This window comes from Dendrobates tinctorius, unplaced genomic scaffold (genome assembly GCF_039654945.1).
Source record: "Dendrobates tinctorius isolate UK_male_01 unplaced genomic scaffold, ASM3965494v1 ptg000038l, whole genome shotgun sequence".
Taxonomy (NCBI): Eukaryota; Metazoa; Chordata; class Amphibia; order Anura; family Dendrobatidae; genus Dendrobates; species Dendrobates tinctorius.
The window spans coordinates 5,011,021-5,025,926 of NW_027361706.1; the positions used below are offsets into that span (position 1 = coordinate 5,011,021).

At 43.4% G+C, this 14,906-nt stretch overlaps 1 protein-coding gene across 3 annotated transcripts in view; it reads left to right on the top strand.

The window, feature by feature from the left end:
* The window catches only part of TASOR (transcription activation suppressor), a 208,983-nt gene that overhangs the window by 118,743 nt on the left and 75,334 nt on the right, over positions 1-14,906 (top strand). For 2 of the 3 annotated variants that reach the window (XM_073574135.1, XM_073574136.1), the window contains one exon: positions 1,428-1,487. The exons of the other annotated variant lie outside the window; for it this stretch is intronic. In XM_073574135.1, coding sequence (XP_073430236.1) covers positions 1,428-1,487 — 60 coding nt within the window. The remainder of the gene's footprint in view (positions 1-1,427; positions 1,488-14,906) is intronic. 3 annotated transcript variants of the gene reach the window in all.

The following is a 14,906-nucleotide window of genomic DNA, read 5'->3' on the forward strand; positions in this document are numbered from 1 at the left end:
AATAGTATGTTATGTTGGAAGCTAAGGATAGAAGATGGTGCTGCGGGACCATTGTGGTATCTAGTAGTACTACATGAAGGATGCTGGAGGGTGAGTATAAGAATGGGGGCACAGGGCTTATATTTAAAACTCCAGCTCTGAAAAATAACACTGGAGTGCTGCTTTAAGATCCTGCAGATCCAATGGCATGCTGGAAGTTATAGTTCACCACAGGAGTGGCAGAGTGCTTTTTTTTTTTTAATATGTTGTAATTATTACTAACCTCTTAATTAATTCCTACTTGTATAGGCTGTGTAGGTCCCGCAGCCAGCCGGCCACGCTGTGGTGAGGTAAAGAAGGGCTGGAGCATCACATGACTCTGCAGAGCCCTCTTATTGCCTCACCACAGGTCATGTAAGAGGAAGCTGTATTATTTCTAGTGCGGTATCTGCAGTACCTCTGATGACATCATGAAGAGGGCTCTATGCTGTCGTGTGATGCTCCAGCCTGCCCTCTTCATGACCTCACCACAGGTCCTATACAGGAGCACTCAGCATCAGCAGGAGCCCCGGGGTGTGCTGTCAGGTATGTCGCAATCCTTCCTGTGGCTCCCTGCTCCTGCCCCCTCCTCCACCAGACACACATCTCCCCAGCAGCTGCAGGAATCCGGCGCTGGGGAAACCATGTAGTCCCGATGCTTGGAGTGAAGGAATATTCATTTGCTGCTCCCTGCCCACTGCTCGGCGCTGACAGGTGGGCGGGGAAGCGGCTAATGAATATTACTTAACTTTAAGCATTGGGACTACATGGTTTCCCCAGCGGCGACATTTTCCTGCCTCCTGCGAGTGCGATCCCACTCTACCTTTGCCCCCTCCCCACATGTTACATTTGGACCATAAGATGCACCCAACACTTTCTTTCCAAATTTGGAGCAAAAAATTGCATCTTATGGTCCGAAAAATATGGTATGGTAATTGATTTTTATGAAACTTTTTTTTCCAGGATATATGTATTCATTGCTAGGAATTTGGACATTTCCTTCCCTATCTTTTCACTACTTGGTTTATACAAGTCTTGAGTTCTGAATCTGGACTTGTAATACAAGGACACAAAAAAATATTTTTTGGGGGAGTTTAAATTTTCTTTACATATCTGCCTGTTTTCTGATTGCTCCTTCAGAGAAAAAAAACAGTTCAAGTAAATAAAATCTTAGCACTTTGCTATTCCTGCTATTGTAGAACATATTAGGAGGTTGCTGTTGTATAATACATCAAAGTTTTTTGTGTGTACCTGTATTATTTAGCATCGCCATCAACCATTCTACCACCCCATCAAGCAATTATAAATTGTAGTAGTTGGGTTGCCAAACTCCTTTTTATAGCCTATTGGATTCTATAGACTAGACCCTAGATAAGAATCCATGATTTCTAACTACTGGTTTCCCCCAGGAGAGGAAGGAAGAATACCTGAGGATCATATTGGAAATCTTAGAGATGAAAAACAACAAGGTGAGGAGAGGAATGTGTGTGCCATTCAAATTAGAGTTATGTATTAAGCGTTGTTGTAAATGTAGCATGTGTGGAAGCCCTTTTTGTACTTGGCTCTTCCATATTACTTGAGGTCGAGCTGTCTGGTATTGCAGAATTTCTACTAGAGAAAAAAAAATCTTAATTATGTAACCATTTCAGAGGTTGCTCTAGTATTAACATACCGCTGTATGGTTGAATAATTGTTGCTCGTTAGATTTTGAGGTCAGGGGGTTACAGTACAAATCAAACATTGATGCATTTTAAGATTTCAAGATGTTCAAATAAGATGAGTGGGGGTGGAAATTAGGCCGGTGTGTAAGAGAGTTCATTAAGTGATAACTTTAAACATATGTTTAAGAGCAATGACAGGAGACCATGGACTTCGATTGCTAAAACTGCTTTGCAGGAAACCATCTTGCTGTCTCATGGCTGCATGTATGAATGGAGTGGCCACACTTGCAGTCGTTTTTAACTCTTTTGGTGAGACGGTCACAATCTTCACTGTAAAAGAAAAAAAAAAACCTATAATCTTAATCACTAAAACTCATTTCATCTGCATGAACATTACACATTTTTATTTTTGACACTTTACTCATTAGTTATAGCGTAGTTAAAATGGTTTAGTTTTAACTAAAGTAAAAATGTCAGCATCTACTACAGGGCATATATTGGATATACAGAATTTGAGCTGCTGTTTTCACAAGCTCCGCTTTCTCAAGTACCCCCCCCAACAGGTGATGTTTCAGGATATCTTACTACCTATGGCAATTTCTGAGACTTTGACAGTAATTGTTACACTTTTCTACAAATTTTCAAAAGTTGTCACGAGCTATTTCTTAAAGGGAATCTGTCACCCCTTTTTTTTAGAATATGAGCTACCGGCACCAACATCAGGGGCTTATCTACAGCATTCTGTAATGCTGTAGATAAGCCCCCAATGTAACCTGAAAGATGAGAAAAAAATAGTTAGATTATACTCACCGGGGGGGGCAGTCCAGTTCAATGGGTGTCGCGGTTCGGTCCGGTGCCTCCCTTCTAACAATGACGTCCTCTTCTTTGCTGCCTGTGGTGGCTCCTGCGCAGGCGCACTGCTTTGCCCTGTTGAGGGCAGAGCAGAATACTGCAGTGCGCAGGCGCCGGACCTCTCCCGGCGCCTGCGCACTGCAGGACTCTGCTCTGCCCTCAACAGGGTAGAGCAGTGTGTCTGCGCAGGAACCACGACAGGAAGGAAAGAAGAGGACTGCATCGTATGAAGATGGTACGTTTTTTTTTTTTTTTTTTTTTTTTTTTACTTTTGTACTCCTGCATCGAAACTTCTCTTACAATTGTGCAGCAGTAATCTGCAAGCATCAGTGGATTCCATTTTACTTGATATCTTTTCTCCATAGCCACAATATCTTGGTGAAATCTCTCACTGTGCTCATCGCTCTCTGCTCCGCAGTTTGATGGGGAATAAAGTCTATTTGTGCATGTAAGAAATGAATCCGTCAAGACCATTATGTTTCGATGAGATTTTTCACCAACACTTCATAGTTATCTACTCTTGAGTTTACCAAAAAATGGTTACCACTAATGCGAATGCTACCCATGCAGCTTTTTCCTTGCCCTGCAACAAACTCCTCATTGAAGAAGCTTACGAATCTGAGGCCCAATAAAGACTCCTTTCCTTTATATTTGCTTCACTCAAGATTGGAACTTTATCAATGAGATACTTGAATGTGTATGCATTTTTATGAATTGCTGTTACAAAGTTCTTCATTAGGCCCAACTTGATGTGCAATGGTGATAACACAGTCTTATACAGTTAATCCCTTTATGACGTTCGCTGTACTAGTACTGCAAAGGTCGCTTCCCTCCCTTTGATTTGAGCCCACATCTTCCCCGGGACATGTCAGCTGTTTTGAACACCTGACGTGTGCCTGCAATAGCTGCGGGTGGAATCGCGATCCACCCGCGGCTATTAACTAGTTAAATGCCGCTGTCAAACTCTTGACAGCGGCATTTAACGCGCGCTTCTGGCCGGAAATCCTCCCACCGGTGACCTGCATCACGTGATCGCAGGTGACTGGTTCGTTGGCACGACAACCAAAGGTCTCCTGGAGACCTCTATGGTTTTCAGTGCCGGATTGCTGTGAGCGCCACCCAGTAGTCGGCACTTACAGCAAGTCAGTAATTCTACTACATAGAGGCAATCTGATCATTGCCTCTATGTAGCAGAGATCGGGTTGTGGCAGCTTACTAGTCTCCCATGGAGACTATTGAAGCATGCCAAAAGTTAGAACAAAAAAAAAAAGTCATTAAAAATATATAAAAGTTTAACCCCTTTACCCCCAAGAGTGGTTTGCACGTTCATGACCGGGTCAATTTTTACAATTCTGACCACTGTCCCTTTATGAGGTAATAACGCTTCCATGGATTCCGGTGATTCTGACATTGTTTTCTGGTGACATATTGTACTTCATGTTAGTGGTAAAATTTCATTGATATGACTTGCGTTTATTTGTGAAAAAAAACAAGTTTGGCGAAAATTTTGCAATTTTCCAACTTTGAAATTTTATGCCCTTAAATCACAGAGATATGGCACACAAAAAACTTAATAAATAACATTTCACATATGTTTACTTTTCATCACAATTTTGGAACTAAATTTTTTTTTTTGTTAGGAAGTTATAAGGGTTAAAAGTTGCAGTGATTTCTCATTTTTGCAACACTATTTTATTTTTACGGACCACAACACATTTGAAGTCACTTTGAGGGGTCTATATGATAGAAAATACCCAAAAGTGACACCATTCTAAAAACTACACCCCTTAAGGTGCTCAAAACCACATTCAAGAAGTTTATTAACCCTTCAGGTGCTTCACAGGAATTTTTTGTATATTTAAAAAAAAAAATGAACATTTTTTCACAAAAAAAGTACTTCAGGTCCAATTTTTTTTATCTTACCAAGGGTAACAGGAGAAATTGGACTGCAAAAGTTATTGTCCAATTTGTCCTGAGTACGCTGATACCTGATATGTTGGGGGGGGGGAACCACTGTTTCGGTGCATGGCAGAGCTCAGAAGGTAAGGAGCGCCGTTTGACTTTTTCAGTGCAAAATTGGATGGAATTCAGATCGTACGCCATGTCACGTTTGGAGAGCCCCTGATGTTCCTAAACCCCCACAAGTGACCCCATTTTGGAAACTAGACCCCCAAGGAACTTTTCTAATTATGTGGTGAGAACTTTGAACCTCCCAGGGCTTCACAGAAGTTTATAACGTACAGCCGTAAAATTAAAAAATCACATTTTTTCCAAAAAACTATCTTTTCACCACCAATTTTTATTTTCCCAAGGGTAACAGGACCCTAAAAGTTATTGTGCAATTTTTCCTGAGTACGCTGATACTCCACATGTGGGGGTAAACCACTATTTGGGCGCATGGCAGAGCTTGGAAGGGAAGCAGCGCCATTTGACTTTTTTGGCTGGAATTGGGATCGAACGCCATGCTGCGTTTGGAAATCCCCTGATGTGCCTAAACAGTAGAAACCCCCCACACATTACACCATTTTGGAAACTAGACCCCCCCCAAGGAACTTTTCTAGATATGTGGTGAGCACTTTTAACCCCCAAGGGCTTCACAGAAGTTTATAATGCTCGGGCGTGAAAATAAAAAAAATAATTTTTTCCACAAACAAGATCTTTTAGTCCCCATTTTTTTTTAATTTTTCCAAGGGTAACAGGAGAAATTAAACCCCAAAAGTTGTTGTGTCCAATTTGTCCTGAGTACGCTGATAACCCATATGTGGGAGAAAATTACTGTATGGGCACACGTCGGTGCTCGGAAGGGAAGTAGTGACGTTTTGGAATGCAGACTTTGATGGAATGGTCTGCGGGTATCATGTTGCCTTTGGATAGCCCCTGATGTACCTAAACAGTGGAAACCCCCCACATGTGACCCCATTTTGGAAACTAGAACCCTAAGGAACTTATCTAGATGTGTGGTGAGCACTTTGAACTGGGGGGTTCACAAAAGTTTATAACGCCCGGGCGTGAAAATAAAAAAATATTTTTGCCCCCAATTTTTTATTTTCCTGAGGGTAACGGGAGAAATTGGACCCCAAAAGTTGTTTTGCAATTTGTCCTGAGTAGGCTGATACCCAATATGTGGGGGCACTGTTTGGGCGCATGGCAGAGCTTGGAAGGGAAGGTGCACCATTTGACTTTTTCAGCGCAGAATTGGCTGGAATTGAGATCAGACGCCATGTTGCGTTTGGAGAGCACCTGATGTGCCCAAACAGTGGAAACCCCCCAATTCTAACTCCAACCCTAACCCTAATCTCAGCCCTAGCCCTAACCCTAATGGGAAAATGGAAATAAATACATTTTTTTTTTAAATTTTGTTATTTTTCCCTAACGGGGTGGTAAAGTGGGGGGGGGGGGGGTTGATTTACTATTTATGGTGGTTTTTATGTTTGGCAGCTGTCACACGCTAGGGCTGTGTGCCCACGATGCAATTTTTAAGCGTTTTTGCCGCGATTTTCGGCGCGAAAACATTTAAAAATCTTGTACAGAATGCACCCCATGCATTCCTATGGCATTCCGCACATGCTGTGCTAATGCTGCGCTTTTTTCCGCGACGGAATCGCATCGTGGAAAAAATCGCAGCATGATCATTCTTTTGTGTGGAATCGCAAAGAATTGCCGCGATTCCGCACCCATAGGAATGCATGAGAATCGCTTACTTCCCGCATGTGGCTATGCCCACCATGCGGGAATTTAAGCGTCTCGTGCGGTTGGTACCCACGGTGTGGAGGAGAGGAGACTGTCCTCCAGGCCCTGGGTACCATACCCCTGTAAAAAAAAGAATAAAAAAGAAAAAAATCGGGGTATAGTTACCTTCCGACGTCCCGCGATGCCATCCCGGGCCACAGCGTTCCCAGTAATGCCTTGCGGCAAGGTCCTGTGATGACGTAGTCTCACGTGACTCTAGCGGTCTCGCGAGATCGCTATAGTAACGCGAGACCAACGTCATCACAGGTCTCGCAAGGCATCGCTGGGAACGCTGAGGCTCGGGATGGCAGCGCGGGACGTCGGAAGGTAAATATACCCCAATTTTTTTTTAATTTTTTTTATCATTTTTAACATTCTATCTTTTACTATTTATGCCACATAGGCGGCCTCAATAGTAAAAAGCTGCTCACCCTTGTCAAACACTATGTTTGACGAGTGTGACCAACCTGTCAATCACTTTCCAAGCGATGCTTCAAATCACTTGGAAAGTGCTTGAGAAAATCGCGGAAAAAACCACGCGATTTCTGGGAAGGAATCCGGTTTTCACTGTGCGTTTTAAAACGCTACGTGGGCACATAGCCTAAAAGACTCTCTTTATTGTAAAAAATAGTTTTTGCATCACCACATTTTGAGAGCTATAATTTTTCCATATTTTGACCCACCGAGTCGTGAGGTCTTATTTTTTGTGGGACGAGTTGACGTTTTTATTGGTACCGTTTTTGGGCACGTGACATTTTTTGATAGCTTTTTATTCCGATTTTTGGAATGCAGAATGAACAAAAACCAGCATTTCAAGAATTTCTTTTGGGCGGGTGCGTTTACACCGTTCCGCGTGCGGTAAAATTGATTTTATTGTTTGGGTCAGTACGATTACAGAGATACCTCATTTATGTAGTTTTTTTTTTGTTTTGGCGCTTTTATGCAATGAAAACTATTTTATATAAAAAATAATTATTTTTGCATCGCTTTATTCTGCGAGCTATAACTTTTATTTTTTCGCTCTTGACGCTGCGTGGCTGCTCGTTTTTTGCGGGACAAGATGACCTTTCCAGCGGTACCATGGTTATTTATATCCGTCTTTTGATTGTGCGTTATTGCACTTTTTGTTCGGCGGTATGATAGTAAAGCATTATTTTTTGCTTTGTTTTTTTATTTATTTTTTTTAAGAGGTTCACTAAAGGGGTTAACTAATGGGACAGTTTTATAGGGCGGGTCGTTACGGACGCGGCGATACTAAATGTGTACTTTTTATTATTATTATTATTATTATTATTATTATTATTATTATATTTTATTTTTTTCTTTTAATTTCCAAAAAATGAATTTATTAGGGAATATTTTTTTTTTTTTTTTTTAATGAGCGAATTTTTTTTATATAAATTATTTTTTCACTTTTTTTTTTTAACTTTATTACATTGTCCCAGGGGAGGAATGTCCTAGGCCATTTTTTTCATCGTCGGTGTCCCACTGGCCAGCATGCATCACTGTGTTTGATCGCTGGATCGTTGCTGCGTTGCTGAAGAAATCTACCTGTTTGGCAGCTTACTAGCGATCATTTAGTGACGCACCAGCGATTCCTACCTGGTCGTGTCGTTGTCGGGATCGCTGGTGCATCGCTAAGTGAAACGGGACGCTAAGGGTACCGTTACACATAGCGATGCACCAGCGATCCCGACAACGATATGGATCGCTGGTGCATCGCTAAGTGGTCGCTAGTGAGCTGCCACACAGGCAGATCTCACCAGCGACATCGCAGGGGTCGGGGGTCGCTACTTACCTGTCAGACGTGGCGATCCTGACATCCTCCCGCCCGCGTCCACGCGTCGCTCGTCGTCACAGCAGGAAGCTGACGACGAGAAATGGTCCAGGACCTTCTCGCGCGACCAGCGATAATCAGCGGGGGAGCCGGTCGGAGGTAAGTATCACATGTAGCGATATCGCTAGCAATATCGCTGCTACGTCACAAAATCGGTGACTTTACAGCGATATTGCTAGCGATATCGCAGTGTGTAACGAGGGCTTTACTCTATCAATGTCTGTAACAAGGTCATTCAGTTCACTTTGTATTAGAAGGTGTGATTCAGCTGAGGTTGCTGACAAAGTCTGGCTCTTTAGAGGAAGACGCTTCATGACACCTAGCGCCCTCTTCTTCCTCACTTGAATCGACTGAAAATGTTTCTCATGCTTTTCGAACCAGCAGTTCTTCTGTATGTGGTACTGGGCGTATTGCAGATGGAGTGTTTTGATACTATAAAGTCCACTTATTCCTTAAGACTCATTTCCTATTAGGGGGCACCACGCAGAAATAGCAATTGGTAGTGTGGTTGGTTGTCTCTCTTCAGATCTTTGGGACTGGAAAAGATATATCTTGCCTCTTCCCATGCAACAACTGGATAAGATGCAATGCAGGTCTATTGCAGCATACATGTGGAGCCCAACTCTTGTACTGATCTCCGATTCTGCAGCCAAAATACAGGTTGTAGGCTTTCCTTATCGTGGTAGTCAAGTTTTCCCAAGTTAATGCATGAATGAGGCATATCTGAAAAAAAAACCCATAGAAACATGTCAATATGCTTTAAAAACTAAGCTTAGAAATCCTAAAACTGAATACCTTATATAGAGAATACCTTATACAGAGAGCATATATAAAATTAGGTGATGCAACTGTATTTAGGATTATATCATCTGAGTTGAGTTGACGTGTTTTGATTAGTCATTAGTCATTCTTCTCGACCTTTCTGCAGCTTTCGACACTGTTGACCACCGTCTCCTGCTCCATAGGCTCCAGTCACTAGGCATTAAGGACACTGCTCTCTCCTGGTTCTCTTCCAATCTCTCTGACCGCTCCTTCAGTGTTTTGTTCGCTGGCTCCACGTCATCTCCTCTTCCTCTCGCTGTCGGGGTACCTCAGGGCTCAGTCCTTGGCCCCCTTCTCTTCTCTCTCTACACGGCCCCTATTGGATAGACCATCAGCAGATTTAGTTTTTAGTACCATCTTTATGCTGATGATACTCAACTATATACGTCATCCCCTGACCTTACCCCCGCTGTACTACAGAACTCAAGTGACTGTCTGTCCGCAGTCTCCAACATCATGTCTGCTCTGTCTGAAACTTAACCTCTCAAAAACTGAACTACTTCTGCTCCCGCCATCTACTAACCTCCCTAAATCTGACATTTTCCTCTCCATGGGTGGCACCATAATAACAGCAGGCACGCTGTCTGGGTGTTATGTTTGACACCAACCTCTCCTTCACATCCCATATACAATGTCTTGCCCGCTCTTACCGCCTACACCTAAAGAACATCTCCAGAATTCGCCCTTTTCTCACCATGGAAACAACAAAAACCCTCACTGTAGCATTGATCCACTCCCGCCTGGATTACTGCAATGCTCTATTAATTGGCCTCCCCGCTACTCGACTTTCCCCTCTCCAGTCCATACTTAATGCAGCAGCCAGGGTCATCTACCTGGCTAATCGGTACTCTGAGGCGTCCGCTCTTACATTGGCTGCCCATTCATTATAGGGTCCAATTCAAAGTACTTGTTCTCACCCACAAAGCTCTCCACAGTGCAGCACCCCCCTACATCTCCTCCCTCATTTCTGTCTATCGGCCTAGCTGACAAGACTTTCGACTAACCTCTGCACTAATCCGCACCTCCCACTTCCGACTCCAAGACTTTTCCCGTGCTGCGCCAATCCTCTGGAATGCTCTACCACAATTAATTAGGACTATCCACACTTTGCACAGTTTTAGGCGCTCTCTCAAAACACATCTATTCAGAGCAGCCTATCACGTTCACTAATCAGTCATTTTATGTGCAAGTGTGAGTATGTAGCCCATTTACTATCTCTGTCCCCCACCTTCTCAAGATGGCTGGACCATCATTGTAAATACACACCTGTACTTTGTATCTCCCCCACCTCATTGTAGATTGTAAGCTCTCACGAGCAGGGTCGTCTTATTTTAATAATTACTGTATTGTTAATGTTACTTATGACTTGTGTTTTGAAACTGTTAAACTGTAAAGCTCTGCGGAATATGTTGGCGCTATATAAAGATTATTATTAGTCACCCTAAGAAGATAGAATACTGAAGGCACAAAAGATTAAGGCTGGTTTCACATTACTGTTCGGCTGAGCTGCGGAGGGCTGCGTACTTCCTCCGTTAAGATCCGTCTACTTCTGCACACCTATTTTTAACATTGGATACGCAGGACATGTGGATGCGTTGTTTTGACGTGCCTGCCGAACGCACAAACGCAACATACCCCAATATACATTTCAGTGGGTCCTTCAGAACAATACACCCATATACAACCCCAATACGATTCAACACTACAATCCAAAAGGAAGACAATCTGGGACAATGCTCAAGCATATGCAGTATGCCTGCCTGAGAATGTGAACACCTCGGGCAGTCAGAATTAGACTTTAACCCTGCTTTAAATAACATATCAGGAGATCTATACACCCTGTGAATCACATACAGCTGTGACAGTCTCCCAGGCTCACTCATGGATATCTTGGGTACATATTCCAGAATAGACTCTCGCCTATCTATCATCATTTATCTCTCCCAAGTCCGTCTCCCACTTGTTTCGAGCTTTGAGAGTTTCCTCCCAGAAAGTCATTTAGCAGGTCACCATACACCCCAGCTATCTCCCCCTTCGTTCCTCTATTTTTAAGTATAAAATCTAACGCGAGATCCGTTTGTATTACTATAATGGGCCCTCTTCTGCTTTGTCTGGAATGCTTGCTTTCTATAGTGAAAGAGATTTAGACTTGGGAACTGAAATTCTTCTTGCAACATTTCCCATGATTTAAGCTTACCCCGGTATATCATGTGACAGATCAGACTAATACCCACCTCTTTCCACTCACCATATCCCTTCATGTTACTGAATTCCCGAAAATAGATGTTCTCCTTCACCTAGTGAAGTGAGTCACCCCCCCCCCCCCTAATCTGCTTAATCTTCTGCCACATCTTGTGATTTAACATTATGGTAGGATAGCCAGTTCCCCACTTCTTGAAATGTCCCGCCTCAAGACCCATACTTAATGGGAAAGACTTTATTAAGTATTACATGCTGGAAGTTATCCGTTCCCCTCCCAGTGTATCCCCCCAGCCCTTGAGGTGTTGGCTTTGTGTGGAAAGGAAGTACAACCAGGGATTAGCGAGCTCCAGACCTCCCGCCTCTTTTGGTCTCTGCAGTATTTCCTGCTTGAGTCTTGGACTCTGCTTAGCCCACACTAATTCTCCAAATAGTGATTTTATCCTACGGAACCTGCTCATTGGGATCCACATGGGGGAGTTATGTAGCACATATAGTAGCTGCGGCATCGCAATCAGTTTGAGGAGATTCACTCTGCCCACCACCGATAATAATAATCTTTATTTTTATATAGCGCTAACATATTCCGCAGCACTTTACAGTTTGCACACATTATCATCACTGTCCCCGATGGGGCTCACAATCTAAATTCTCTATCAGTATGTCTTTGGAATGTGGGAGGAAACCGGAGTACCTGGAGGAAACCCACGTAAACACGGGAAGAATATACAAACTCCTTGCAGATGTTGTCCTTGGTGGGATTCGAACCCAGGACTCCAGCGCTGCAAGGCTGCAGTGCTAACCGTGCTGCCCTAAAGATGTAACTTATTGCACGCTGTAATTTTAGTGCCCAGTCTTTGTAATAAAGGGCATCAATTAAGCTCAAATGCCGTCAGTGGAAGAGCCACATGAATCCCTAAGTATTTAAATTGATGGACCACTTAGTATTTAGCTCCACCTCCCTGTTAGTCACTCTCCCCATCTATCGACGGTACACACAAATTATCCCAGTTAATGAGCAGCCCCGATATCTGTCCAAATCCCTCAATTAACATTACTATATTTCTCAAGGCTTCCCCAGGATTCTCCAAAAATAGCAGAATATCGTCCACATAAAGAGCTACCTTCGCCTCTGGTTTTCCATATACAAACCCCTTCACCTCCTGCGATCTTCTTATTTTGGCAGCTAGTGGCTCCACATCCAGGGCAAATAGCAACAGGGACAAAGGAAACCCCTGTCTCTTACCCCCGACAATTTATTATTCTCTTTAATTCTGACCGTTGGAGAGGAGTATAGCAATTTTACTTATGAGGTAAACAGTGGCCCAAACCCAAAGCGAACCGGCACTGACCAAAGGTAGTTCCATTCCATGATGTCAAAGGCTTTATGTGCATCTAGAGATACTGCCACTCTCTTACCCGCATTTTCAGCTGGAATTTGCATGTTTCTAGCCTCCTTAAATTGACATCAGTGGATTTATTTGGCATAAAGCCAGACTGGTCCTGGTGGACCACCTTATCTATTATCCAGATCAGTCTGTTCGCCAGAGCCTTGGCCAGTATTTTAATATCCACTGTCAAAAGTGATATTGGTCTATATGACTCCGGCAGCTGTGGATCTTTTTCAGCTTTGGGGATGACCACAATAATGGCCTCCCTCATAGATGTTGGCAACGCTCCCTGTCCAACAACCCATAAAATACCCCTAGCAATTTAGTTATTAGTTCGGTCCTCATTGAGGTTTTTATATACTTCAGCTGGGTTGCCGTCTACCCCTGGTGCCCTGTCCCCCGCCATGGGACAAAGCCTCTCCTAATTCCTCCACTGGAAGAGGTTCTTCCAGCCAATCTGTCGTCATTACTTAACTTGGGTGAGTGGGCCTCCTCTAGAAAGCATCAATCTCCCCCTCCACTTGCTGTGACTGTGAGGAATATAACCTCCCGTAGAAGCCCCTAAAAACTTACAAAATTTTCTCCCCCTGAGTAACCACACTGCCATTCTCTGATTTTAGTGCTGATACATGCGCCGAAGCCACAACTGAGAGCAAATGTCCCACTTTTTACCCCTCTACATAGAAAACTTCTTTTTGAAATGCCTTCAACCTCTCTGCCTTCCGCAAATGTAATTTATTTACCTCCTCCTGAGCAGCCTTCATGCGGTTGTGTGTGTCCTGAGAATGCTGGATACTCAAAGCTTCCTCCTCTTCTGCTGCCCTCAATTCCTCCATTACCACTAGACCAGTGTTTCCAGATGCAGTCTTTTGCCTCGATATGTCCCTAAACAAAATCCACCTTAAATATGCCTTCATAGTGTCCCAAACAATGTTGCTCTGCACTACCCTCGTTAAGCATAAAGAATTCCGCTATCTTGTCACCAATCTTCCCCATGTCTAGGAGTTGGAGCCAAGAAGGATTAATTTTCCACCCCGATCCCAATTTATTCCCTTGATCCTCAATTTGTAATAGCACCACTAACGGACTATGGTCTGGCAACACTTTTGGTAGATACTCCAACTCTTGTACCAAATTATCCATCCATTCATTTTCCAAGGGTAGATCAATTTGAGTGTGAAGAGAAAGAAAAAATAGGATGGCACTCACCGTTCATGTGAATCAAATCACTTTATTTCACATTCACAAGGCATCCGCATAGGCACGGGAGCAATGTGCTGGAAGACGGACAACAGCCGTTTCGCGCTCAATACGCTTCAACAGGACCTCTCTATACGAGAAATGGGAATACCCGTTCCACAACCAAGCAGTTTTAAGATTCTGGACACTTTACAATTCTGCTAACTAACTCTCCATCTCTTCATCTCCCCAGCCCACCTTTAACAATATAAAATGCCTGTTGCGCTGCCGAACACAACCATCCTGAACATTTTTGTCCCGTAATACCTCAGGACAATTATCTCCAAACCTTACAACTTTTAACAATCTTAATAACAATTAACCCCACAATCAAACAGAGCCTTCTTCAGTGCACCCCCTCTGCTCCAATATGTTTACTGTTCTGATCAAGCCAGTTTGCGCCTCTTCAGGAGTCTGAGAGAATTGAACACCTCACAGGGCTTCCATCCTTAATTTGGCCGTATATAGCATTGAATAAGCCAAACCCAATCCCGCAATCTCCTCTTGACCTCTCCGAATTTCATCCTGAGCTTTTGGACTGCCACAGAATTGTCCGGGTATATAGATACCCAGTTGCCATCAATAGTTAAGTCTGCCATGTCTCTGGCCTTTTTAAGTAAAATATCACGGTCTTAGTAGTTCAGGATTTTGGCCAGAATAGATCTCTGGAACGACCCTAGGGGTAAGGGTCTTGATGGTACTCCAGGAGCCCTCTCCACTGCAATTTAGTAAGGCTGTCTCCTCCCACTTAGGTTTTCAACCATGTATCGATATAATCAGTGGGGTTGTTCCCTTCTACCTTTTCAGGCACACCAATTATTCTCAAATTGTTACTGCAGGAAAGATTTTCAAGATCATCCGTTTAAATTTCTAGATCCGAGATGCGTTAGACATATTACTCTGTCGCCTCATTGGGGGACACAGAACCATGGGTGTTATGCTGCTGTCCACTAGGAGGCGACACTATGCATAATCTGAAAAAGATTAACTATGGCTCCTCCTCTGCAGTATACACCCCTGGACAGCGTCGGCCTTCTCCAGTTTTTGCTTAGTGTCGCAAGAAGGCACACCTTTTTCCTTTTTTCCTTTGTCAGCTCTCCGCCCCCTCCTTCCTCTCCTCAGCGTCCCGGTGGCCTTTTTTTTTTTTTTTTTATTTTT